This window comes from Hemicordylus capensis, chromosome 2 (genome assembly GCF_027244095.1).
Source record: "Hemicordylus capensis ecotype Gifberg chromosome 2, rHemCap1.1.pri, whole genome shotgun sequence".
Classification (NCBI taxonomy): domain Eukaryota; kingdom Metazoa; phylum Chordata; class Lepidosauria; order Squamata; family Cordylidae; genus Hemicordylus; species Hemicordylus capensis.
The window spans coordinates 230,506,047-230,533,622 of record NC_069658.1 but is presented as its reverse complement, the minus strand read 5'-3'; the positions used below and the strand labels follow the sequence as shown (position 1 = coordinate 230,533,622).

The following is a 27,576-nucleotide window of genomic DNA, read 5'->3' as shown; positions in this document are numbered from 1 at the left end:
ATGTTTATCATTACTCATCTGCTTTTATCTTTTTTGGTCATTAGAATTAATTTGATTTTCAAAAATTCCTTTTAGTCTCTCTGCTTCTCTCATCCCTGTTTCATTGCATTTCTCTGGGGAGAAAGCTTTGATTTGTGGTTGGGGGCAAGGTGCTGACAAGGGACAGCTGCAGGGCCTGACCGTTACTGAACTTTCAGTCCTGTCAGAGTTGGAAAACCCATATAAGCAATGGCCAGGATCATAAACTCTACCATAAACCTGAATTGCCTCCCATAGAGGCAAGTTGCTGAAGGCCTTATCAAGCCTTAGAACTTGCAACATATAAAACTCATATATAAATCAATGTTATGCCCCATCATGACAGAGCTTCCGGCTGCAGGCAGCCTGTTATAGGGAGACCCCATAGAGCAGGCTTTCCCAACTGGCAGCCCTCCAGATGTTGCTGGACTGAACTACAACTCCCAGCATACCCAACCACAAATTGTGGCTAGGGATGCTGGGAGTTGTAGTTCAGCAACATCTGGAGGGCTGCAGGTTGGGGAAGCCTGCCATAGAGGATACGGCTTGTAATCATTGCTCTGCTACACTTCCCTTCACCAGAGTGCTGTGTGTGCCTAGTCAGTTCTTCCTGTCTTATACACTTAGAAGTCAGATGCACTACACCCTACTCCCATTCTAGTCTGGATCCTGTGATTGCTGTTTGTCAGAGAAAAAGAAACACTTCTTCTCCACTTCGGGCATCAGACGGCAATTTGGACCCACATGACAGCCCTGCAGTGGCTGAGTGGTAAAGTGAATGCCAAGTAAATGTGTGAAAGACAGAATTATTGCTTTTTTTTAAGGGAAAGACGGACAGGCAAAAAGAATAATTAAAAGGAAAAGAGCACCCCAAGTCATGTCTAACTAGTCTATAATCAAATAATGTTCAATTTGAAGCTAAGTCAATTCAGCTGCTACCTTTTTAAAAATATGTGGGTCTTGGTAAAAGCCAGAACAGGGGGAAAGCCCCTTAAAAATCAAACTGGAACCAAAAACCAGAGGGAGGTGTTTGAGATTCTAGAGCACCATTTTTTGGCACTGAGATATTTTCAATATCATACTTTTATTAACCTCTTCAAGGTCAAAAATGGAACAGAACAGTACAACAGCCTAGGCTATTGCATGTTTATTAACCCCTTCACAGCCACCTAATGGCGCTGCAGGGAAATGGCTGGACTACCAAGCCAGAGGTTGCCAGTTCGAATCCCCACTGGTGTGTTTCCCAGAGTATGGGAAACACCTCTATCGGGCAGCAGCGATATAGGAAGATGCTGAAAGGCATCATCTCCTACTGCATGGGAGGAGGCAACAGTAAACCTTTCCTGTATACTACCAAAGACAACCACAGGGCTCTGTGAACTGGAATGGCCCAGAATGGCCCCTGACTTGAATGACAGTATTGGAGGACAGTATTGTAGCGCTGAATTATTTCCAATATTGTACTTTTATTAACCCCTTCAGCGTCAAGAATGGACCGGAATGGCACAAGGGCCAGAAAGGCCCCCAAAGTGTCAAATTGCATCTCAAGAAAGAGTGAGATGTGCTGCAGGTACTAGATAGGCCTTGGGCCTGATCCAGCAGGGCTGTTCTTATGTTCTAACCCCTGAGAAACAAGGGGTGGAACACCATTCCTGCTTGGGCTTTATGAGTTCCCCAGTTCCCCTTAAATATTACAAGGTGCTGGTTATAACCTATAAAGCCCTAAACAGCATAGGCCCTGGGTATTTAAGAGAATGTCTTCTTCGCTATGAACCCCACTGCCCATTGAGCTCATCAAGAGGCTTTACAGGGTATTCTACCCCAAATCTCCTTCGGGAGAGAGAGTGTGCATTCACACACCAGCCAAATTTACCCCAAAGTCCCTTCGAGATCCTTGAACCCACTCCACACACAAATTGGGCTTTGTCTTGCAAATTCTAGCTTATCTCGGTGTATTTCCTGGTTTTTAAAATGCTGGTTTTAATTTTAAGCTACTTTTTCTGAAAATGCCAAAGCAAATAGGGAGAGGCACTGCTGTAGAATCATTAGCATGATAAGAGGGATACTCTTTTTACTCTTTTTGCAGATGTAGCTCTGTAGTAATCTCTCCCCCCCCGCCCCATTGGCTAGAAGGAAAAAATGGAGTCCTGCCATGTGAACTTGCATCAAAACAAAACCCGAGAGCAGGGGGAGGGGCTGCTTCCCTCAATGCCATGAGTGTAATTCGAAGTGGCTTCGCTCAACATTTACCCCTCAGCGTGAAGCCATGTGTGAATAACTCCTAGGGGAGGTTCGTCTGCAGTTGCCACTGGCTCATCTAGTGGCTACTCAGGGATCTCGATTGCTGCCCCAAGGCTCTGGAATGGACTCCCTGCTGAAATAAGAGCCTCCCCATCCCTGACAACTTGACCTAAGGTACTTTCTGCCAGTCAAGTCAGAAAGTCAGTCAAGACACATTTGTTCACCCAGGGTTTTAATTAGATACTGTTATGATTGTTTTAAAAATTGTTTAAATTTTAAATTATTGTGATTTTGTCCTTTTTATTTTGTGGTAATCTGTATTTTATTATGAGTCTGTTTATCCTTTTCATGTTGTTGTCATTTGTATTTTATTGTGAGCTGCCCAGAGATGTAAGTTTTGGGTGCAATATAAATATGCTAAATAAATAAATATTCTCCCATCTGTGATTTGGTTCTCTCCCCATATGCCCCTTCAGTGGACTAACGTCTGGGGTAGGACTTAGGAATGGGCCCGGACCGGTCCGGAGGCCATTGAAAAAGCCTCCGGACCGGTCTGGACCTGGGTGTTTCAGTTCGGGGGTGGGGGGTAGCTTTAAGAGCGGCGGGAGGGTTTACTTACCCCTCCCGCCGCTTTCCTGCTCTGGCGCCGTAAAGTTACGAGTAATTGGGGCGGCAGGATACCTCCCTGCCGCCCCTTCCCCGATGTTGCTCTAAAAAAACCTCCCAGTAGTCCTTTGCGCGCACGGACGTCAGAGACGCAAAGGACATTGGTTCTCCCAGCACTCCGTGGTGTCTACACCCCTGCTGAGGAGCTTCTGATCTAATCATTGCAAGCTTTGATGGGACCTCCTGGCAACCTTTCCACTCCTGGAGCTTTCCCAGACGGGCGGCTGTACTATGGCAGAAAGTACCTTAGGTCAAGCCTTTCAAGCATTGCTCTTCTGATGACAGCATTTGGAGCACAACACAGTACCTGCAAAATGCATCTAATAAACTTAGTCTGGATAGCCTCCAGTATGGCAAAATTACTTGCAGGTCCCAGTTGGGCTCCATATAAGAGCAAAGGCAAGACTTTGTCTGTATAAAGTCTCACTGTCGCAGGTATAAAAGCAGCACCATGTGTAAAATGATAAGATTTGATCTTATTTACAATCAATTGAGCAGACTGCCTGATGGAGTTAAAATGGGCATTTCTAGAGCCAACAGAGTGAAATGTAATTCCTAGGTATTTAAAGGAATTGAACTGCTTAATCTTGTGTCCTTATATGGACCAAATATAACGCCTAGCTCGCTTGGTGAACACTAAGACTTTAATTTTACTATAGTTTATTTCAATAGACTCTTGATTACAAAACGATGAGAACAGTCTTAGGGTACGCTTAAGGCCTACAGGTGTCTGCGACATAATAGCCATGTCATCCGCATACAATAATATGGAGACATGCCTATCGGCTAACTATGGTGAATGAATAGAAAGGGTGGACAAACAAGTAACCACAGAACTAACATAGACGTTGAACAAAGTAGGAGCAAGTATACAGCCCTGACGTACTCCTCTAAAAGTTGGAATTTCCGATGTTAACTGTCCAGTTGGGCCATAACAAACTTTCAAATAAGTATGCTTATGCAGACTAACAATAAGTTTGAGTAATCTTTTATCTATTCCAAGAGCTTCCAGTTTAGACCACAGTCTCTTTCTAGAAACCGAATCAAATGCAGCTTTAAGATCAATGAATGCTACATAAAGTGCTGAACCTAGAATACTCTCTGCCAGAAATTGAAGGGTAAAAGCATGTTCCGTGGTGGAACGACCCTCCCGAAAGCCTGCCTGCTTGATAGCTAAAATGTTATTTGTCTCGATCCAGTCTAGAAGTTCTATTAAAAGATGCCTTGCATAAATTTTACTAATAACATTAAGTAAGCTAATGGGATGATAGTTGGCTGGGTCCTCATGCCTACCTTTTTTATAAAGAGGAATTATTATAGCAAGGCCTCAATCGCTGGGTATGTTAGCAGTTGTATCTATATAGGTAAATAGTGAGGCTACAACGGGGACCCACCAATCAAGATTTGCTCTGATAGCCTCAATAGAAATGTTACCACTACCAGGGGCTTTGCCATTACTAAATTTTTGAATAAGTTTTTCAATCTCTGAACAGGAGACTGGGTTCCACCTAAGAGTATCTCCAATTAGTTGCTCAGCATTATAAACCATATGATCAGCCTTACTATGAAGCTTTAGGAAATGTTGTTCCCAAACCTGAGCTGGAATCACAGAAGCTGGAAGTGCAGGTGTTTTCGACAGAGCAGGTGAAACAAGCCTCCAAAACTTAGACTGATTGTTAGACCTAGCGGCCTCAATTAAATTAAGCTGGTTTTTATTAACGGCTTGTGCCTTCTTCTCCCTAAGCAACCTCTTGTAGGCAGATTTCATCAAAAGCTCCCTTTGCCTATTTTCCAAAGAGGGTGCTCTTCTATAAGTTAAAAAGGCCTTAATTGTGTTATTTTTGGCAATACAACAATCCCGATCAAACCAGGAATGAGAAAGAGACTTGGCGTGATTTGGATTTTTACTTGGATATACTGTGGTGACAAAAGATCACTTTTAGATCACTTTTATCCACATGCCTGTTGACACTCTCCAAGAACTCCAAAAGGTGAGTGAGGCAAGACTTGCCCTTGCAGAAGTGATCTGGTTCACATAGTATACTTGAACTTCCAAAAAGCTTTTGATAAAGCTACCCTCCAAAGGCTCTTGAGTAAACTTAGCAGTCATGGGATAAGAGAACATGCTGGCTTTCCTTAATCAAGTAGAACTGCCAAACCAATTCGGACTAAATAAATTTAGTCCATGTGTAGGAATAGTGAAAGGAAAGTAGGCAGATTAGTTCTTAGTAGAACAACTTGTTTCTAAACTAAAAAGCCCCCATTTCTGGTTACAATTGCAGAATGTGATCAGTCAGTATCATCCGTGATATAGGGTTCCTATTGCTGCTGTATAATTTCAGCAGTCTTCTGGTCTTACAGCTCTCTCGGCCATACTTGGAAGCCAAGTTGGGGTTTTTCACAGACTCTCTGGCCTAGTTGTGGAAGGGAATGCTGGGGGTTCCTGATGGAAATGCTTGACAGGGATTTATAGATATCCAAAGAGTTGAGCCAAAGACTTCTCACAACAACTGCCAGGTACAAGGGTACTGCATTAACCTTTTCCCCCCTGGTCAATCTCACTAACGGTATGGAGCTGTTTAAGATAGCAGTGGTCCAGAAATCAATCAACGATCTGTTATAAAATATAGCCTTTTAACCCTAGTTTCTATAAAGAGCCATTGGTCTTGCATGCATACTTGAACACGAATATGACCAATATTTATATTCCGCTTTTCAACAAAAGCTCCTAAAGTGGTTTACATAGATATAAATACATTTTTAAAATGGCTCCCTGTCTTCACAGGGCTTACGATATAAAAAAGAAACATAAGATAGACCCCAGCAACCGCCACTGGATGGATGCTGTGCTGTGGGTGGATAGGGCCAGTTGCTCTCCCCCTGCTAAATTAAGAGAATCGCCACTTTTAAATGGTGCCTCTTTGCTCAGTTAGCAGGTTAGAAATTACTGTCAAGATATATAGGAACCAATGGCATAAGAAGCCCTGTAGTGGCCTGTGTTCAGGATGTCAGAAAGGCCCCCCACATTTTTTCAGCAGCCAAAGGCACTGCCAATTTTTTGGAAGGAGCCCCCCTGCTGTCACGGGTCACCCTCTACAAAGTCCCCTACTGCCTCACCAAGCCCCCTGTTCCTCTGCCAAGGCACCATGCACCACCATTCCCATGGGGGAGGGGGTGGTGCTATCCCCTCAGTGCCATCCCCTGCCTTTCCACTTGCCACCTCTCCTCCTCCTCCTCCTCCTGATATCATTTCCCAGCCAGCTCATGGATGGGTTCTTTCCTCGCTTGTGCGAGAGACTGGAAAGAGCATGTGCACCCCTGTGAAGAAACATATATGCAGAGTGTGGGAGAGGGAAAGTACAGAGGTTGTCAGGGAAACCATATATGAGATGTTCAGAGAGTGATTTAATGACAGGTGGTGACAGGTGGGGGCAGTTAGGAGTTGGAGAGGTACCAAGTACATAGGAAGCTGCCACATACTGAGTCAGGCCATTGGTCTATCTAGCTCAGTATTGTCTTCACAGACTAGCAGTGGCTTCTCTAAGGTTGCAGGCAGGAGTCTCTCTCAGCCCTCTCTTGGAGATGCTGCCAGGGAGGGAACTTGGAACCTTCTGCTCTTCCCAGAGTGGCTCCATCCCCTGAGGGGAATATCTTACAGTGCTCACACTTCTAGTCTCCCTTTCATATGCAACCAGGGCGGACCTGGCTTAGCTTAAGGGGACAAGTCATGCTTGCTACCGCAAGACTACCTCTCCTCTCCAGTAAGACTGGAGAACCGAAATTCTGGCTTTAGAAAGAAGGTCAAAACACTCTGTGTTGAGTCTGCCAAACATAGCCAGCTCAACATAGCCAGCTCAACATAGGCAGAGGCCTATTGCTCAGGCCAGGGGCGTAGCAAGGTTGGAGGGGGCCCAGAGACAAGATTTTAAAATGGGCCCCTCGCTGATATACACACACAAACACACTTCACAATATATCGTGCACTCACACTCACATCTCCATTATGAATACGGTGAATATCTAGTTCACATTGAATCTAGTTTTTTTACTCTCTGCTCCTGCCGATCTCCAAGAGACTCAACATAATTCATAGGGGGTGCAACATGGGCGGGTGGGGAGTCATGTGACGTGCCTCTGGGGGGCCCCTCGAGGCAGTGGGGCCCCAAGACGACTGCCTCCCCTTGCCTAATGGTAGTTACGCCCCTGGCTCAGGCACAGCAGCCTCCAAAATGGTCGCCACACCAAGGGGGGAAGGCCGAAAACCGGCCAAGGAGTGGCCAAATGACCGACTCCTGGATTAAGGGAGGCTGGCAGTGGGGAGGGGAACCCCCACAGACAAACATACACACCATACTGGACAACTCCCCCGGAGGGAGTAAATATAAAAATATATTGATAATTATGTATTTTCTTAATCGTGAACCCGTAGTGAGGTTCGGTCTGGGATCGGACCAAACAGGGTGGTTCAGTTCGACCCTGAACAGTTGAAGCATTCGATGTTGAACCTGTTTGCACCTCCCTAATACTGACTGCCGCTCTTTCCCAGGCGGCTCACACAAGAAAGGAAAGAGCTCATCCGCTTAAGTGAGCGGGCGAGTGGTCCTTGTTGGCCCCTCTTCTCAGGGGATGGGGCAGCTCATGTTCTTTGAACACATCCAGCCAATTACAGTTACATCCCTGATAGGAATGCACCCTGAAGGACAGGAGTGTCAGGAGAACCATGAGAACAGCCCTGCTCGATCAGGCCCAGGGTCTATCTAGTCTACCATTGTTACCAGCAATGCTTTTCTCTTGGCTCGCAGGAGCCCCCGTGTTTGTGTTTTGAGTCTCCAGGCTCGGAGGTCTCACTCTGGACATACCCAGGAGCCTCACAGTATCATGAGCTCTCCGTTTATGGCACCCGGGGACAGGTCACTTAGTGACAGTGTGCCAGTCGCCCCTAGATTTGGCGGCTAACAAGCAAATTGGAAAGGGGAGCAGATGCATGGCCTCCCTATGCTGGGACATTCTAAGTTAACTAAAAGCAGGTTAACTCTCTGTCAAGGCCGCTCTGCCCTCAGTGTGAACTCCCCTCCCCAAGCAACTCCATAGCCCTCTTCCTACTTCCTTGCATTTCCCTCCCAGTCTCCATTCCTGCCCCTGTGTGAATTCCCTTCCCCAAACTGCAGTTGCACTCAGGCTCCATCTAAACTCTTTTTTTAGTGCATCCAAAGCCAAGACAAGCTCTCTTGCTCAGTGGCGCTCTTACCCCTGGACTTCAGGGCCGACGTCCAGGGCCTCCACGCCCTGTGGGGGCCCCCAAATCCTCTTTAGTCTGCCCTGGGTGGTATGGTCACTGCTGGCCCTCACTGCGCCATGTGGCCCGAGTGTGATTATGACCTGTGCCGGGTGCTTTAGAGACAGAGGCGGGAGTGGGGAAAGAAATATGTGGGATTAGAATGCGGGGTGGGGCGGGGGAGAGAATGATGCTTAACTTGCAACGGGGGAGGGCGGGTTCAAAGGCCTTTAGGTCCAGGCTCCAAAATTACCTAGGTGCACACCTCTGCTCTGGCTTTCTCTTTACTATGATTTATACACCACTTTTCAACGGAAAGGTGCCCTATAGTAGCAGTAGAAGAAGAAGACTTCCATCCCAGCCTCCCTCTCTCCCTACCACCTCTTCTGCCGATCCACTGTCTGGGCATCGTCAGCTTTCCATTTTCCAGCCCGGCAGTGGCACCCCCTGCTGCTGCTGCTGCTGCAAGTGTTCTTCCCACAGACCTCCTTCCCCCAAGGGGCGGGGCCTGCGCGGGGAGCGGGTGTCTCATCGCGCTGCGCCCCCCCCGCCCCCGCCCTTGGTTCCTCCCTCCCTCTGACGCTGGACTTCCGCTCGCTCGCTGTCTAAGGCTGCTTTGGAAGCAAACACCCCCCTCCTCCGCTTTTGCAGGTTTAGAAGCCCCCGCTGGGAATTCTGCATTCGAGTTTCTTCCAGGTTGAGAAGCTGAATCTTGAAGGGGGAAACAGCAGCTCCCCAATCAGGGCATGGAGAGGGGGTGCCGTCTCACCCTCCCAGGCGCTCCCCCGCCCCTGGGTGCCTTTCAAGGGCCCTCCCACTGCCTTGCATGATTGCATCACCTTCTGCGGGCGGGGCATCTTCTCCATGTGCACTTCGGCCTCACCTGGATGGGGTTGGGGCTGTCGCAGGCGGAGAAGAAAAGGGCTCTTTTTTGCGGTGGCCGGATGGAAGGAGGGGAAGGGGCAGTTCAAGGCGACGGTTCTCTCTCGGAACTCCCCCTCCCTCGTTTTAACCCTCCACCTGCCTCGTCCCTCCTCTGCCCGCCCCATTCCTCTGCAGATGGGAGACCGAGGAGGAGGGTGCTGCTGTTGATGGGAGGCTTTAGTTTTGGCGTGGTACCATCTCTCTCCCCAGCGGCACGGGGTGGGGTGGGAGAGCTGAGCCCGGAAGAGCGCCCCCCTTTTCTAAAGGGCAGCAGATGCAGGGAAGGGCTGCTCCCACCCTCAGCCTCTCCACATGCGGAGGGGAACAAAGACCGGGAGGGGTCCGAGTACATCCTGACGGGTGGGCAAGGGGTGTGTGTTCAATATTTCCTCCTTGGAGGGGCAAGAAAAAAGAGTCGCTCCGAAAGGAGGAGCCTGTCCTGCCAGTGCCCATGCCCGTCTATGGAGCACCTGACAGATGGCCTCCCGGAAAAGATTTTAAGTCACAGTCATTGATGCCAGCTTTCTTTAAGGCGTCGGGATAAATCTAACCAACGATAAATAGTAAACTGCAACCTCACTCAAAAAAACACAATCAAAACCTACCAAAATAAATCTGTATTTAAGCTTGAAATGACCCCAAGAACAAGAATCAAAACATACATAACTTTTAGAGGTTGATTTCTACACCACCTTTCATAAAACATATCCCAAGGGGGGGGGGGTTATAAAAGGCATCCGAAAGGTAAAAGGCACCTTGCTGACAGTGCAGGGACTGAGATATTGAAACACAGGCAGTATGGAAGTACACTTAATGGACAAGTCGTGACACTATTGTAGGGTCCAATCTGGCAAGTGCTCAGGAGAGCAGAGCAGCGTTTCCTCTAACAGGGATTTCCAGATGCTGTTCACTATAACTCCCAGCATCCCCAGCTGGTGAGGCAATGGCCTTTGGCTGGGGATTATGGGGAGTTGTAGTCAACAATGAGAATCCCTGTTAGAAGGAACACTGGAGCAGAGAGACCAGCAGCCCTTAAGGGCTAAAGCCCTGAACAAACAAGGTGGTCTTTAGCTGCTTTTTAAGGCAGCCAAGGAAGTCTGCAGAAAGGAGAAGGCCTTGTATGGAAGCAGTTTGGGAACTGCTTGAGCAGCTAGGCTGACCCTGAATTAGAAGCTGCAAGTACAGTAAGCTACTCCAAAAGAGAGGGTTTTTTTTGCTGTTTAAAGCGTGACTTTTGAAACTTGTTTTAAAAACACTTTTGTATTTTATTGTAGACTGCTTTGATTGTTTTACCTTGTGAGCTGCCCAGAGTACAATTTCTGAGGGGGTGGCCAACAAATAAAGTTGTAATATTTAATTAACGTCAAAAGCAAGTCAGTCTTGCAACCTTTCTTGAGGCGATGTACCTCAGCTCTATCTAAGCCAGTGTTTTGACTTTTGCCCTTTTCTTACTTGACAATAAAAATCAGACATTCTGGGAGAAACTAACCATACGATCTTTACTGATTGGAACAACCCTTGGATGAATTTCATTTAACACCAGGGGTATTCATTTCATATGGGATGTAATTCCAGAATCAAATAAGGCAAGTTTTTAACAGGCAAAGGCCTGTGAGAAGTGAGCTGTACATGATAGGCTATACATGACAGGATGGTGGGGCCAGGAACTCCAAATCTCCACCCAAAGCAGCGAAGTCTCTCCTTGCTGAGCCTCAAGCCAACATTACTGAAGGAGGTGGTAGCTCCATCAGTCCAGAAAGGTCTTCAGAGTTGCTCTGGGAGAGAACACTGAAGGACTGACACTCCCCACCCACCTCACAAAAAACAAGATCCTTGACTGGAGTCTTCTTTTTCCTGACCCCCTGGACTCAGGTTCCCAACCGCACAGTCCCCCAGCAAACAGGAGGGCAGCTGTCCAAAAGGCAAAAGCTGGAAACCATAGGCTGCCGCTGGAATCCATCTCCTCCTGCCTGACAAGTGTATGGGAGCTGTACATTCCCTCAAAGATCCGGCCTCTCTTCTGGGTTATGGCTATGCTGTAGCAGCCTGTGCTTTGGCTGAATACAGATGACCATCATGCTGATGCCATGCAGAGGTGATCACTCACAGTGTGGCTCTCTCTACACAGTATCACGCCCTTCCAGTGGGGATGGCGGACAGGGCGTGGCATGCGGTTGCACAGGCAGTGATGGGAGGGGTAGTTCCTCTGTGTACTCTCCTTGACATCTCCATGGGGAAAGTGCTCTGAGAACTGCCCATCCCATTACTCCCCACGGCTACCTGTTGGGACAGCACCAGCTCAGATTCCTGTAGTGGAACCCCTCACTCACACCAGAAGCCATTTGGTACTGCACTAATATACCTACACTGCGAGTGGCCACCTTTTTGCCAAAGCACAGGCCTACTATAGAGAGTAGCAGTGAGTTCCAAAGACTAGTTCAGTATAGTGCTGGAAACAAGCTCTATTTTTTCTGCTACACTATGCAATTCTTGGCAAGGGCTCTTGCTCCACTCCTCCCTCACATAAAGAGCGACAGAATCTTTCTCTATCTACACACAGGGATATTATTAGTACAATGCAAGGCTGCCTTTGAAAAGTGTGTGTCAATGGTAACAGGGCAACTACAGCAGAGGGATCCTCCTAAAAATATTTCTGGTCCTTGCTTTGCCTGCACCCCTGTCTGGCTCCAGCTTCCCCAAACACTGCCCCCTCAAAGATCGCCACCAGAGCCCCTCTTTTCCTGCCTATCCTTCAAGTGGAAACCAGGGGCAAACTGGTTTCAATCCCGTCAAACTGATCACTAGCAGTCCTGAATTTTCCTCACTACTGCTGCTGTGTAACCACATGGCTGAAGGGAGCATAATATATGGGACGGTACAAAATAGTTACAGACTATATGGAAGTTTTCTACTACTACCTACACATGGATAAATGTGTTGGTACCCCTCCACAAAAAAAGAACCCACAATTATTTCTGAAATAACTTGAAACTGACAAACGTAATTGGCACCCATCATTGTTTATTCCACATTTAACAAAAAATCAGACTTTGCTTTAGAGTTTTGATGCAACAGAATATTTCAAATAATAACAAAAATGAAAATGGCATAGACAAAGCTCCAGTTTTGTCTCATCTGTCCAAAGGACATTCTCACAGAAGCATTGTGGCTTGTCAATATGCATTTTAGCAAATTCCAGTTTGGCTTTTTAATGACAATACTGGAGCTTTTTGGCAAGTCACATCAGCTCTATGTCCACAGATGAAAAAAGAAAGCTTTCAAAGAAAAGAATACCATACTACTGTGAAACATGGAGGAGGCTCAGTTATGTTTCCGGGCTGCTTTGCTGCATCTGGCACGGGGTGCCTCGAGTCTGTGCAGTGGACAATGAAATCTCAAGACTATCAAGACATTCTGGAGTGAAACGTACTGCCCAGTGTCAGAAAGCTCTGTCTCATTTGCAGGTCATGGATCCTCCAACAGGATAATGACCCGAAACACACAGCTAAAAACACCCAAGAATGGCTAAGGACAAAACTTTGGACTATTCTGAAGTGGCCTTCTACGAGCCCTGATTTGAATCCTAACGAATATCTATGGAAAGAACTGAAACATGCAGTCTGGAGAAGGCACCTTACAAACCTGACACAGCTGGAGCACTCAGGAAGAGTGGGCCAAACTACCTGTTGACAGGTGCAGAACTCATTGAGAGCTACAGGAATCGCTTGTTTGCAGAGATTGCCTCGAAAGGTTGTGCAACAAAATATTAGGTTAAGGGTCCCATCATATTTGTCCATGCCATTTTTCATTTGTTTGATTATTTGAAATATTCTGTTGCATAGAAACTCTAAAGCAAAGTCTGATTTTTGTTAAATGTGGAACAAACAATGATGGGTGCCAGTTACGTTTGTCAGTTTCAAGTTATTTCAGAGACAATTGTGAGTTCTTTTTTCGTGGAGGGGTACCAACGCATTTGTCCAAGTGTGTATATTTGCATAACACTTTTCAACAAAAGTTCCTTGAGTTATGATGGGCAGCTTAACTTGCCATTTTAACACTTTTTAGAACACAAGGCAAAATGGAAAGCATCTGAATCTACTTCTGGAACTAAAGGTTTTTGGATGACCAAAGTCTACATATGACTGCATTTTACTCAAGGAGCGTAGATACATGGCATCTCCATTCTGCCTTACACTCATCACAACCCTGTGCATTAGGTCAAACTGCAGAATAGCAATTGCCTGAGGTCCCTCCATTGTATTCAGGGTTGAGCCGGGCTTGGAATTTGTCTATGTTCTAGTCTGGATCCAGCCTGGCTCCCCACTACGCAATGCTGTCAGTGGCCTCTTTATTCCAGTCGGCTCCATCTCAGCATTGCTTCAGCTTCTTGACAGAACAGGCCTTCTGCTAAGGAGTCTGCAATCCCTCACCTAAAATCTGGGGTGAGCTTCTCAGTCAAGGGAAACCTAAGCAGCACTGCTATTTGGTTACGCAATCAGATGGTCAAGTTTATAAAGAGACCCCTTCCACCTAGGCAGACCATGGGCTCCTCTATAGCCCTTGACAAAAAAATGGGGGAAGAATTCCCAAGGTGCTGGTAGGTTTACTCAATATTTATATTGATATACTTCCATAAAATTAGTTTTAGTGTTGTCTGGCAAGTTTCAAGGCAGTGCTCTTCTTCAGCGGCAATTGTTGGGTAGATAAAATTAATCATCATGTTTGTTTTGCTGGAAATCTACCAGCACCTTGGGAGTTCTTCCCCCTTTTTTATTTTCGATTTGTTGGTGAGGTGTCATTTTTCTCCCCCTCCCCCTCTCTTGCTCCTCTATCCTCTTTCTATGGCTACTCCTGCACAGCAGCCACAAGCCCCAAACTTCACTCAGAAAGGTCTTTTAGTGAGACAGCTTTTCTACCTAAATATTAATGTAGGGACTGCAGAAATCTCAGAGGATAGATAGGCCACTGCCAAAGGTCTGACAAGCTCTGAATAGTTCTATAGGTTCCACGGTGTGTGGATTCCTTGATGTTTGTTTAGAGATCAGCTGGACCAGAAGATTTGTCAACAGATATCAGTCCTCCCTGTGAGGATTCTCTAAAGTTCATAGAACTTTGCTGTGTGGTTGAAGCTCTTTATACACAGCAGACACTGATATGGCTTCTTCCCTATGTGAATTTTTTGATGCAATGTGAGAGCTTTTCTGCAACAAAAGTAGTTCCCATATTTTGAACAATTATAAGGATTTCCCCGTATGGACCAACTGATGGCGAGTAAGGTGTGATGTGCGAGCAAAACTCTTTCCACACACTGGGCATTGATATGGTTTGTCTCCTGTGTGTATTTTTTGGTGATTAGTGAGGGTTGAGCTCCTGCTGAAGGTTTTTCCACAGACTGAGCACTGAAATGGTTTCTCCCCTGTGTGGATTCTTTGATGGGAAATAAGATGTGACATATGAGCAAAACTCTTTCCACACACCGAACACTGATACGGTTTCTCCCCTGTGTGGATTCTTTGATGGGAAGTAAGCTTTGAGTTCTGGCAGAAACTCTTTCCACACACCGAGCACTGATATGGTTTATCCCCTGTGTGAATTCTTTGATGAGAAGTAAGAGATGAGCTCTGGCTGAAGTTATTTCCACACACTAAGCACTGATGTGGTTTTTCACCTGTGTGGATTCTTTGATGGGAAGTAAGATTTGACATCTGAGCAAAACTCTTTCCACATTCTGAGCAGCGATATGGTTTCTCACCTGTATGGATTCTTTTATGGGAAATAAGATATGAACTCCTGCTGAACGTATTTCCACACACTAAGCATTTATGTGGTTTCTCCCCTGTGTGGATTCTTTGATGAGAAGTAAGGTCATGTCTGTGACCGAAACTCTTTCCACAGACTGAGCATTCATATGGTTTCTCCCCTGTGTGAATTCTTTGATGGGAACTAAGATGTGACCTCTGAGCAAAGTTCTTTCCACACACTGAACACTGATATAGTTTCTCCCCTGTGTGGATTCTTTGATGGGAAGTAAGCTTTGAGTTCTGGAAGAAACTCTTTCCACACACCAAGCACTGATATGGTTTGTGCTCCGTGTGTATTATTTGATGGGAGGTAAGATGTGACATCCGAGCAAAACTCTTTCCACACACTGAGCATTGATACGGTTTCTCTCCTGTGTGGATTCTTTGATGGGCAGTAAGATGTGACATCTGAGCAAAACTCTTTCCACATTCTGAGCACTGATATGGTTTCTCCCCTGTGTGGATTCTTTGGTGGGAAGTAAGATATGAGCTCCGGCTAAAGGTATTTCCGCACACTAAGCATTTGTGTGGTTTTTCCCCTGTGTGGATTCTTTGATGCAAAGTGAGGTCATGTCTGTGACGGAAACTCTTCCCACATTCTGAGCACTGATATGGTTTCTCCTCTATGTGGATTTTTTGATGGGAGGTAAGATGTGACCTCTGAACAAAGCTCTTTCCACATTCTGAGCATTGATATGGTTTCTTCCCTGTATGGATTCTTTGATGGAACGTAAGGGCTGAGCTACTGCTGAGGCTTTTTCCACACACCATGCACTGATATGGTTTCTCACCTGTGTGGACTCTTTCATGAGAAGTAAGACTTTTGCTGTGTTTGAAGCTCTTTCCACACTCCAAGCACTGATATGGTTTCTCACCTGTGTGGATTCTCTGATGGGAAGTAAGGACATGTCTGTAAAAGAAGCACTTTCCACATTCTGAGCATCGATATGGTTTCTCCCCTGTATGGACTCTTTGATGCGAAGCAAGGACATGTCTGTAAAAGAAGCACTTCCCACATTCTGAGCATTGATATGGTTTATACCCTGTGTGGATTCCTTGATGCGAAGTAAGAGATGATCTCCGGCTGAAGCTCTTTCCACACTCCAAGCATTTGAATGGTTTCTCCCCTGTGTGGATTCTTTGATGTGAAGTAAGGACATGTCTGTAAAAGAAACACTTTCCACATTCTGAGCATTGATATGGTTTCTCCTCTTTGTAGATTCTTTGGTATAGGATAGGTTTTGAGCTGTACCTATAGTTCTTTCTGCCTTCTGAGCCCCAATATTTTTTCTTCTGCATAATAAAGCTTGATTTTCCTCTGAAATCCTTTCTTTGGACTGCAATTTCATGCAAGCTGGAACATTCAGAAGCAGGAGATTTTTTCATCCACTGATATTTCGTTTCAGTTTTCCTTTTCTGTGGCTCACCCACTCTCTCACTCTCGCCTCCGCCACCTACAAGAATAAATAGAACCTCTGATAAGGGACAAATGGAGCTTCAAATCACCAAGGAAACCCAATTTACTGCTTTATGAATAAAATAATACAAAAGGCTTTGTGAAAGGCAAATTCCACCATGTGACTCGGTTGCAGGACCAGCCCCAGGTCCTATGATTTGACCTCCACCCCCCAATCAATATATATAGAGAAACTAGATGTCTAGAATGAACTTTTAGAAGAGGAGGAGGTTTACCCACACCTTACAGGAACAGTCAGATTGCCCCCCCCCCGCCCCCGCTTTCAGCAAAAATGAGCACTCACTGCAGATTTCAAGGAGGGCTGGCAATGTGGAATTTGCAACTTAGGGAGTCAGTGTAGTGGTTAGAGTGCTGGACTGGGACTGAAGAGACCTGAGTTCAAATCCCCACTCAGCCATGCAACTCACTTGTTTACTCTGGGTCAGTCACTTCTCTCACAGCCTGACCACCTGCACAGGACAGTTGTGAAGATAGACATAACTGTGTCAAGTTCTCAGAAGCATTAGCCTGGAGAAAGAGGTGGTTTGGGGCTTCGGACGATCTGCATTTTTCAGTGGTGTTTTCAAAGGTGTTATGTAGGAGCATTTACAGTTGCAATTGTGTATTTAAAAGGTTATGTCTAGAGCAATGTGTACATATGTGCAGGAGGATGATTGACAGCAGCAGTAGCAGGAGTAGTGGGAGCCCTGCAGGAAGGATGGAGAAACCCCAGTCGGAATGCAGTTGGTGAGAAAGGAAAAAACAGTTGGGAATCAGTAAGGAGGACAGTGAAGAGGGAAGAGAGGGTAAGAAGAAGCTTGGAGGAAAGCAGCTGCACTGTTCAGGAAAGGATCCTCTTAGGAAGAGAGAAGCAAGGATATACAAGAGGCAGGGGGGTAAAACCATTCACCAGAGGAAAAGGGAGCTTTTTCCAGCTCCTCCTCCCCACTGCTGACTTCCTCTCCACATGTGCTGAACAGTGGCGGAGCAGGACCACCGGTGGCCTGTGTGCGGCAGCTGCCGTGGCCCCGCTAACCCTGCCCCCGCGTCTGATGTCAGACACTGGGGCTAGCCACACCCCCACGTCTGATGTCAGACACTGGGGCTAGCAACACCCCCACGTCTGATGTCAGACGCGGGGGCGTGGTCTGGCCAAACGGAGCCTGGAGGCTCTGTTCGGCCGAGAGACTCTCAGTTGCTCTTTAACTGCCAAAGGGGCCACACGGCCCCTTCGGCAGTTAAATGAAGGCTGGTGCTGCTTTCGCAGCACAGCCCAGGAGCGGCTCTTCCCTGCAGGGAAGAACCGCTCCTGGCTGGCGCTGCGAATGCAGCTCCAGCCTTTGTTTAGCTCCCGAAGGGGCAGTGCGGCCCCCGCTCGGGAGCTAAACTAGCCTCCCTGCATCTGACGTCAGTGGCCCGGGTTCTTTAAACCCATTGGCCCAATGGTGGCTCCATCCCTGGTGCTGAATAAAGAGAGGATCCTTAGAGATCAGATGACTTGGCTAGTCCACTGGCTTGTGGGATTGGGCAAAATAGCTCTCTGTCAGCTATTCTAGCTTTTGATTGGTTGGGAAGAACATCAACCCCAAGAGGAACAAAAAAGAGGAAAATGACACACAGGGGTCACCAATTAGACTAACAGCAGAGACTACACACGATCATTTTCGCAGTTTGGAGGCACTGATGTTGGTGCCCTGCCTGGAAAGCCCTAAAGATATATATGAGTGAGTGAGAGACAGACAGATCTAGAGAGAGATCTATAGAGAAGGATGCACAGAAGGTGTGCTCGATGGGAGGAGAACTCGAGAATTAGATTTCACTAAGGGCAGAGTCCCTCCTGCCTTTACTGGCCAGTCGCTCATGGTTTGGATCAAGCCCAAAGATTGAAAAGTGGAGAAACTGATGCTGCAGAAATTAGCAAATGACTAGATCCCCCACTTATGTGCCAATACCGGATGCAGAGGCAACAAAGCAAGGACAGCCCTCACGACTGCAGGATCATGGGGTCATGGAACTGCTGTCCTGTTTTCTTTAGCAATCTGCATACATGGCACTGCATTAAAAAAAAGAGAGAGCCACCAGTGTCCTCAATGACAGCCCCCCAGTTCACTGATGCAGACCAGCAATAGCAGCAAAGAGAAGGAGCCTTACCCAGAGAGGCCAGATGCCCGAAGATTTCCTCCATGACTTCTCTGTGCAGAGCCCTTTGGCCTGGATCCAGCAGAGCCCACTCCTCCTCCGTGAAGTAAACTGTGACATCCTCCAAGGTCACTGTGCCCTGAAAGAAAAGATTCCTTCCTTAGAACTAATTAAGATGACAGTAAAGGCAAGCTTAATGAGTCTTCCTGCAAGACCTAAGGGTTCCCCAGTGGCCTTCCCGTTGGGTATCTCTGATAGTCTAAGCTCAAGGAGGTGGATTCTTCCAGGCTCAAAGAGATCCCCAGGCTGTTCCCCCTTCTTGTCCTGCAAGATCCCTCCCTTACCTGGTCCAGTTGCATGGAGGCTGTCTCCACCCCACCACAAAGAGGAGAAGGCCTGGAAGGGAGAGCCAGGGTCATTCTTTCGCCATCTGAGGAGACCAAACAAGGACAATATAGATTTTGTTTGCTGCCTGGCCACACTCAACGGGCCTGTCCTCACGTTCATGTGCTCATTTTATTCATTAATATTTCTCAAACCCTTATGAGACGTGTACAATAATTTTAAATGAATTAAAAGCAGTAAAATGAGACCAATCAGACAGATCAATCAGCCAGAGCGCAAATAGGTTGCTACCTGTGAAGGCTTCTTCTCGCTGTTGGATTGGAGGACATCTCATGTGGGTTATTCTTCCCACATGCTCCAGAGGGCAGTACTTGTGTTAATTAGCCTTGACGCTTTATAAGCCTCAGGCAGGGAAACACCTTTCTAGATCAGTTATGAATAAATTAAAAAGCACCAGTCCCAGTACAGATCCCTGGGAGACCCCAGTTCTTACATCCCTCCATTAATAAAACTGTCTATTTATACCTACCCTCCGTTTCCTGTCCTTCAACCAGTTACCAATCCACACATCAATTTGTCAGGTAAGAGACACTCTCACCTTCTGCTCTTCCTGCTTCTTGGCTTCTGCCTGGCTCAACAAGAAACCTTCTGCCAGGGCCACTGCCTGGGCACTGGTTTCTGCTCCACATTCCCTGACCCAGCTCTTCAGCTCCGGGGGAAGGATGGCCAGGAACTGCTCCAGAATCACCAGGTCCAGGATCTAGTTCTTTGTGGGTTTTTCAGGAGTCAGCCATTGATGGCATAGGCTGTGGATCTGGCTGCAAACATCTTGGGGGCCCCTGGCCTCCTGGTAGCAGAATTCCCTGAAGTGCTGGCGCTGGGCAGCTGAGCTAGTGGGGTCCTCACTCACCATTATCCACACAGTTCTTTCCCAGAATTCTCCAGTGCTTCCAGCCTCATTGACCTATGTAGTAATTAAAGTTTTTCAGGTGATTATCCCTAGGAAGTGTGTGAGAGAGTACACAAGTGTTCTCCTGCTTATTAAGTATTCCAATAAAAATAATTTATATCCAGGTAAAGCTCTGAATTTGCTTTGACATAACATTTAAAGCATATTAAGTGACTTCATTGATTTTCTTCCCCATAAAATATTTCAATTCAGCTACTTGATACAGGCCCTATATAGGCCAGATCACACACCAAATCGGATCCAAGTCTATTCAGGGCATCAGGAAAACTTGCATAGTAATTTTTTCTAAAGAAAATTTTAACACAGATTTTATGGAGAAGAGACAACATAAGAAAAGCCCTGCTGGATCAGGCTCAAGGTCTTTTTAGCCCAGCATCCTGTTTCACACAGTAGCCCACCAGATGCTTCTGAGAAGCCCACAGGAAAGTGATGAAGCTATGCCCTCTCTCCTGCTGTTGCTCCCCTGCAACTGGTCTTTAGAGGCATCTAGCTTCTGATGCTGGAGGTGATTGATAGCCTCCCCCACCCTGAAATTCTTTCCACCCACTTCTTCAGAAAGCCCACCTCTCTGCAGGGTGAGGGTGGTAGATGATTCAAGAGGCTTGTTCTGGATAGCCAAGCCTCAGGAGGGACCTCTTTTGATGCTTCAGTCTGTAGCAATTTACAGGCTGATTTTAGGCTTATCTTTGGGGTCTTCTAATTATGATGTATCTGGGGAAAGTGTAGGGAACAGGACCTTCCTCTTCCACTCCCCACCCCTTAATCGGCTGCCTTCCAGCCTTAGGTCTCTACACTCATTGCCTGGGCTTATCTCCCCTCCACAGCCCTCTTCTTTTTTCCTTACCTTGCATTTCCCTCCGTCTCCATTCCTGCCCCGGGAGATTCCCTTTACCCAGAGGTGTCCTGTGGATAGGACGTTTGGGTGGAAGTCTGCTCCTGTACACTCCCTGGGGCCCCCAAATTACCCCAAGAAAGGCCCAACTCAGGAGCCAGGGATGACCATGCCACCACCCATTCTGCGCCTGGCAACTGAGCACAAGACGGTGCTGATGGCGGGCTGCGGCTTAGTCCACAGCATGCCCAATGTGCTTTTGAGCGCTGCCACCACGTTGAGGACCAAGCGCGGCCAACCCACAGCTGCCTGCTGCTTCTGCCGTGGGCGGTGGCTGTAGTGGGCCTGGGCCTGGCCAGGCCAGGAGTGAGCAATAGCAGCCCTCCTGCCCGGCCATAGCAGCAGCGGGCAGGTCAGTGGTTGCTCTAGGATAAGGGGAGAGAAGCGTCGGTGGAGGCCCAAACAGGTGGTGGAGCTCACTGACGCTCCTCTTCATTGTTCTGCCTTGGTCTCCTCCTTCCTCTGGCATTTCTAGAATGCTTTGGAGTGTTCAGGATTCAGGGTGTCAACTACATTTATCCAGGAACCCACCTAAGTAGCCCCACTCACCACCCCCCCACACACACTTGTTTCCTTTATTCAGGCAACGGAATCTTGGCAACCCTAGTATTTATTTATTATTATTTTTATTTATTATTAAAAAATTTATACCGCCCTTCCAAAAGGCTCAGGAAGGATACTAGTAGGAAATATCTTATTCAGAATGGCTTCTTAAAATACAATAAAAAGTTCTAACCTTTCTCTAAGCATCTTGTGGTGTGAGCTAATTTAAGTGGCAGGATTGAATGTGTGTTTGTCAGTGCTATATAAATACTGGCACAAACAACGATGGTAAATGCCACTGGTATCATATAATGATAGAATAGTATGCTATATTAGTGTGTGTGTGTGTGTGTGTGTGCGCGCGCAAAAGGCCTCTAGGTCCGGGCTCCAAAATTACCTAGGTGTATCTCTGCCTTCCCCAAACTGCAACTGCACTCACTCTCCATCCATACTCTTTTTTTCAGTGCATCCAAAGTCAAGACAATACCACTTACTTTCTCTTTATTATTATTACTTATAAGCCACTTTTCAACGAAAAGGGTTCCGAGAGTGGTTCACACAGAAAGAGAAGAGAACCATTTCCTTCTTCTCCTCAGCCTGCCTCTCCCGACCACCTTTTCTCCCAATCCACTGCCTGGGCATCTGCAGCTGAGGTAAGCAGAGAGTCCCTTCTCCACTTCCCAGACCGCCTTCCTCACAAGGGACGGGTGCCCCATCGTGCAGCCCCCCCGCAACCTTGCTGATGCCTCCCTCCCTCCCTCCGACTCTGGACTTTCTCCCCCGGTGGGAATTCTGCATTCGAGTTTCTTCCAGGCTGAGAAGCTGAATCTTGAAGGGGAAACAGCAGCTCCCCAATGGTGGGGGGGGGATATGTAGGGGAGACTATCGGTGGGCGGAATGCCCCCTGCCAGCCCCGGAGGTCCCCCACCCCGCCTTGGGGGCATTTCGAGCACCCTGCCTCGCATCGCCTTCTCCGGGGCATCTTCTCCATGGGCGCTTCGGACTCACCTGGACGAGGATGATGAGGCTACCGCCGGCGGAGAAAGCAAAGGTTCTTTTTTGCGGTGGCCGGAAGGAAAGAGGGGAAGGGGCCACAGGCAGTTCAAGCCCCGCCCTCTGCCAGGCCTCTCTAGGAACTCCCCCTCGCTCGCTTTAACCCTTCGCCTTCCTCGTCCCTCCAATGTGCCTCCCAGACTTCTGCGGAATGGAAAGAGACGACGGAGGAGGAAGAGGGTCCTTGGCGCAGCCCCCAGGGCTTTGCTGCTGCTGAGAAGCTGGACCGTCTCTCCCCACCAGCGGGGGTGGTGCTTAAGGAAGCTGCGCAGCTGCAGGGAAGGGCTGCTCCCATCCATCCCCGACCTCTCCACATGCGGAGAGGGACAAAGAAGATCTTCTGGAGGGATCCGAAAGTACATCCTGATTGGGGGCGGGGAGGACTCCTCTTTGGAGGGGGCAGGAAGAGCCATCCCTAAAGGAGGATCCTGCCCTGCCCATGGAGCACCTGCGTGGTCTCCCTGATCCCAGCTTTCTTTAAGGCGTCAGGATAAATCTAACCAATAATAAATCGCAAACTGCAACCTCACTCAAAACACACACACACACAATCAAAACATGCCAAAATAAATCTGTATTAAAGCTTGAAATGTCCCCAAGAAAAAGAATCAAAAACATACATGTTGCAATTTTTATAGGTTGATTTCTATGCCACCTTTCATAAAACTTATCCCAAGGGGTGTTATAGAAGTTAAAAATACAATAAAATCCATAAGTCACATCAAAATATAGAAATCAATTAAAAACCATAAAAATGGAAGAGCAGGGACCCTACATTGCCAAGACAAAGCAGCAGCATAGAGAGGCCACATCAGGGCTCTTCCAGCCACAGCAGTAACCAATTTGCTCCCAGGCATGATCCACAACACTTGTGGATCTTTATGCAAGACAGCTTAGCAGGAAAGCAGAGAGAACAGCAGTCCCTAAGGGGCAAAGCCCTGAACAAAAAAGAAGATTTTTAGCTGCTTTTTAAGGCAGCCAAGGAATTCTACAGAAAGGGTGAGGCCTTGTATGGAAGGAGTCTGGAAAAACCTTGAGCAGCTTGGCTGACCCTGAATTAGACAATGGAAGTACAGTAAGCTATTCCAAAAGAGAGATTTTTATTTTTTGCTCTTTGAAGCATCACTTCTGAAACTTGTTTTTAAAACGCTTTTGCATTTTATTGTAGTCTTGTTTTACACGTTTTTATCGTTTTACTTGCTCAGAGAACAATTTATTATGGGATGGCCAACAAATAAAGTTGTAATATTTAATAACATCAAAAACAAGTCAGTCTTGTAACCTCTCTTGAAGTGATGTACCTCAGCTCTGTCTAAGCCAGTGTTTTAGCTTTTGCTATTTTGTTCCTAGACAGTGGAAAATACGAAGATATTATTGGATAAAAATACACTACAATCCTTCCTGCTCGGAACAACCCATGGATTAATCTCATTTAACACCAAGTGTGTTCAACTTACATGGGAAGTAATTCCTGAGTCAAAATAAGGCATGTTTTTGGCAGACAAGGACCTCTCATGCCTATGTGGAAGCAGCTATACATGACAGGCTGGTGGGGCCAGGAACTCCAGGTCTCTCCACCCAAAGCAACACAATCCCTCCTTGCTGTGCCTCAAGCCGACCTTACTGAAGGAGGTGGTAGCTGCAACAATCCAGAAAGGTCTTCAGAGCTGCTCTGGGAGAGAACATTGCAGGACTGACACTCCCCCACCCACCCACCTCCCAAAAACAAGATTCTTGCCTGGAGTCTTCTTTTTCCTTCCCTCCCACCCCACAGACTCAGGTTCCCAAAAGAACAGTAACCCAGCAAATGGGAGGGCAGCTGTCCAGAGGAACTAGAGCTGGAGACCTCAAGCTGCTGGGCTTCATCTTCAAGTTCTGCCAGACAAGCATATGGGAACTGTCCCTTTCCTCGGAGATCCAGCCTCTCTTCTAGGCTATAGCTATACAGTAACAGCCTTTGCTTGGGCTGAATAAAGTACACCATCGTGCTGGTGCTGTACAGAGGTGACTCCTCCATGAGCAACTCTGTCTGCACAGTATCACACCCTTCCAGTGGGGATGGCCGACAGGCCATGCCAGGTGCTTGCACAGGCATTGGTGGGAGGGATAGTTCCTCTGAGCACTTCCCTTGACAACTCCATGGGGAAAGTTGTCCGAGAACTACCCATCCCATTGCTTCCCAAGCCCGCCTGCCAGGACAGTACGAGCTCAGATTCCCATACAGGAACCCTTCACACTAGAAGCCTGTGGTACTTCACGAAGATAGCTGCATTGCAAGTGGACACTTCTTTGATGCGCAAGTGCACTGCATTCGATTCAGAGCAGCTGAAGCACAGGTCTACTACAGAGTGTAGCAGTGAGTTCCAAAGACCAGTTCAGTATAGTGCGGGAAACAGGCTCTGTTTTCTCCGCTCGATTGTGCAATTCTTGGCAAGGGTCCTTGTTCCACTCTTCCCTCACAAAAACAGCAATAGAATATCTGTGTATCCACACACAGGGATATTATTACTATCGCAGTTGCAGGGTTGCCTTTGAAAAGTTTGTGTTAATGGTAACAAGGCCACTACAACAGAGCAGTGTATTTTTAACACGTGGGTTCTTGACGGTACAATCAGCAACTGAACTCACCAGACTGTAAGAATATAAAACAGGTACATTTTTCATGAGTGGAAACATTTCAAGACACAACTTAATATATTCCCATCCCACATCTTTCTTTCCCTACTCTCCCTCTGTCTCTAAAGCAGAGGTCACGCTCAGCCACCTGGCACAGTGGCAGGCCAGTGCTACCTGGGACAGACTAAGGAGGATTTGGAGGACTTGACTTGGGCCTGGAAGTCCAGGGGTAAAAGTGCCTCGGATGGCAGATGGCAAACTCACTCAAAAAACCTAATCAAAACATACATGTCATAATTTTTATAGGTTGAATACCACCTTTCAGAAAACATATGGGGAAAGTGGGGTTCTAAAAATTAAAAATGCAATCCATAAGTCACATCAAAACATAATAGTTAAAAAAACAAAAATGCAACACAGAGCAGGGACCATAAATGGCAGAGAAAGCAGCACAAGAACATAAGAACAGCCCTGCTGGATCAGGCCCACCAAGGCCCATCCAGTCCAGCATCCTGTTTCACACAGTGGCCCATCAGATGCCTCTGGGGAGCCCACAGGCAAGAGGTATGTGCATGCCCTCTCTCCTCCTACTGTTGCTCCCCTGAAACTGGTATTGAGAGGTATCCTGCCTCTGAGGCTGGAGATGGCCCACAGCCATCAGACTAGTAGCCATGGATAGACCTGTCCACCATGAATATGTCTAAGCCCCTTTTAAAGCCATCCAAGCTGGTGGCCATCACCACATCCCATGGCAAGGAATTCCATAGATTAATTATGCGCTGTGTGAAAAAGTACTTCCGTTTGTCGGTCCTAAATTTCCCAACCTTCAGTTTCATGGGGTGACCCCTGGTTCTAGTGTTGTGAGAGAGGGAGAAAAATTTCTGTCTACCCTCTCCACTCCATGCATAATTTTATACACTTCGATCATGTCTCCCCTTAGTTGCCTCTTTTCCAAGGTAAAGAGCCCCAGATGCTGTAGCCTAGCCTCATAAGGAAGGTGCTCGAGGCCCCTGGTCATTTTGATTGCCCTCTTCTGCACCTTTTCCAGTTCTACAATATCCTCCTTAGGATACGGTGACCAAAGCTGTATGCAATACTCCAGGTATGGCCACACCATATATTTGTAGAAGGGCATTAGAATATTAGCATTTTTATTTTCAATCCCCTTCCTAATGATTCCTAGCATAGAATTAGCTTTTTTAACAGTTGCCCTCCACTGAGATGACACTTTCAATGAGCTGTCCACCACGACCTCAAGATCGCTCTCCTGGTCAGTCACTGACAGCTCAGATCCCATCAGCGTATATGTGAAGTTGTTTTTTGCCCCAATGTGAATCACTTTACACTTGCTTACATTGAACTGCATTTGAGAGAGAAGCCACAGCAGTTACCAGTTTGCTTCCAGGCATGATCTAAGATGCTTGTGGTTACCTTTATGCAGAGACAGATCAGCAGGAGAGCAGAGAGACCAGCAGCCCCTAAGGGGCAAAAAGAAGGTCTTTACTTTAGCCACCTAATAGGGCAGAGGGGAAGTAACTTGCCTAGGGAGCAAGAGGTTGCTGTTTTGAATCCCCACGGGTATGTATATCAGGCAGCGATATAGGAAGATGGGGAAAGGCATCATCTCATACTCTGTGGAAGATGGCAATGGTAGACCCCTCCTGGATTCTACCAAAGAAAACCACAGGGCTCTGTGGTCACCTGGAGTTGAGACTGGATGGCAATTTACTTTAATTGCTTTTTAAGATGGCCAAGAAAGTCTGCAGAAAGGATAAGGTCTTGTATAGGTTGAGGGAGATCTTGAGCAGTTAGGCTGACTTTAGATTAGAACCTGGATGTACAGTAAGCTACTCCAAAAGAGACATGTTTTTGCACTTTGAAGCTTGACTTGTTTTTAAAACACTTTTATATTTTACTGTAGTCTTGTTTTGCCTATTTTAATTGTATGAGATTATTTTACTTTTTGAGCTGCCCAGAGAACAATTTCTGATTGGGCAGCCAACAAATAAAGGTGTAATAATGTAATAATATTAAAAATAAGTTAACATTTGTAGCTTGTGAACCATCTTGAAGTGGTGTGCTACAGCTCTATCTATGCGAGCATTTGGACTTTGGCTATTTTCTTACTTGACAAAGAAGAAAACTCAGCCATTAACTTTACTAATGGGAACACCCCTTGGATTAATTTTATTTCACACCATGGGCATTCATTTCAATCCCTGTTTTGGGCAAACAAAGACCTCACATGGGTGTGTGTAAGCAGCTATACATGACAAGCTGGTGGGGCCGGGAACCGCAAATCTCAACCCTAAGCTGTACCTCCTTGATGTGCTGGTTGCCTTTGAAAAGTGTGTGTCAATGCTAACAAGGTCACTACAACAGAGGAATCCTTCTAAGAATAGTTCTGGCCCTGGCTTCCCCAACTGCTGCCCCTTCAAAGATCCCCGGAAGAGTCTCTCTTCTCCTGCTGGTTGTTACTGGAACTGCTCCGGGGTGATTGGTGAAATACCCCTAAACGGCGTTTGGGCTTTGTGTAGGGAATTAGCGAGCTGTGGTGGAGCAGTCCCACTTCAGAATAAATTTGTGCAAAGTTCTGGTCCTGGGGAAATGAACTGACAGAGAATAGGATTCAAAAGA

The 27,576-nt window shown here is 46.9% G+C and overlaps 1 protein-coding gene across 2 annotated transcripts; it reads right to left on the bottom strand.

The window, feature by feature from the left end:
* Window positions 1-9,726: 9,726 nt before the first annotated feature.
* LOC128342292 (zinc finger protein 420-like) lies at window positions 9,727-22,508 on the bottom strand. 2 transcript variants are annotated; one of them, XM_053289442.1, is made up of 5 exons: window positions 22,279-22,508; window positions 19,464-19,829; window positions 18,865-18,950; window positions 18,533-18,659; window positions 9,727-16,379 (listed from the first exon to the last, which is right to left on the bottom strand). In XM_053289442.1, the coding sequence occupies exons 2-5, from the start codon at window positions 19,552-19,554 to the stop codon at window positions 14,359-14,361; spliced, it is 2,325 nt and encodes a 774-aa protein (XP_053145417.1). In that variant the 5' UTR covers window positions 19,555-19,829; window positions 22,279-22,508; the 3' UTR covers window positions 9,727-14,358. The 2 variants fall into 2 exon arrangements, with proteins under 2 accessions (XP_053145417.1, XP_053145419.1); XM_053289444.1 differs by lacking the exon at window positions 22,279-22,508 and having other exon boundaries at window positions 19,395-19,534.
* Window positions 22,509-27,576: the final 5,068 nt, after the last annotated feature.

Bases quoted from the DNA above. Each gene is read 5' to 3' on its own strand.
- LOC128342292 (XM_053289442.1), bottom strand. From the start codon at position 19,554: ATGTGGAGCAGAAACCAGTGCCCAGGCAGTGGCCCTGGCAGAAGGTTT. The intron at 18,951-19,463 runs GTGAGAGTGTCT...TGGTCTCCTCAG, and splicing joins AGAAGCAGGAAGAGCAGAAG to ATGGCGAAAGAATGACCCTG. The intron at 16,380-18,532 runs GTAAGGCTCCTT...TTATTCTTGTAG, and splicing joins CGGGCATCTGGCCTCTCTGG to GTGGCGGAGGCGAGAGTGAG.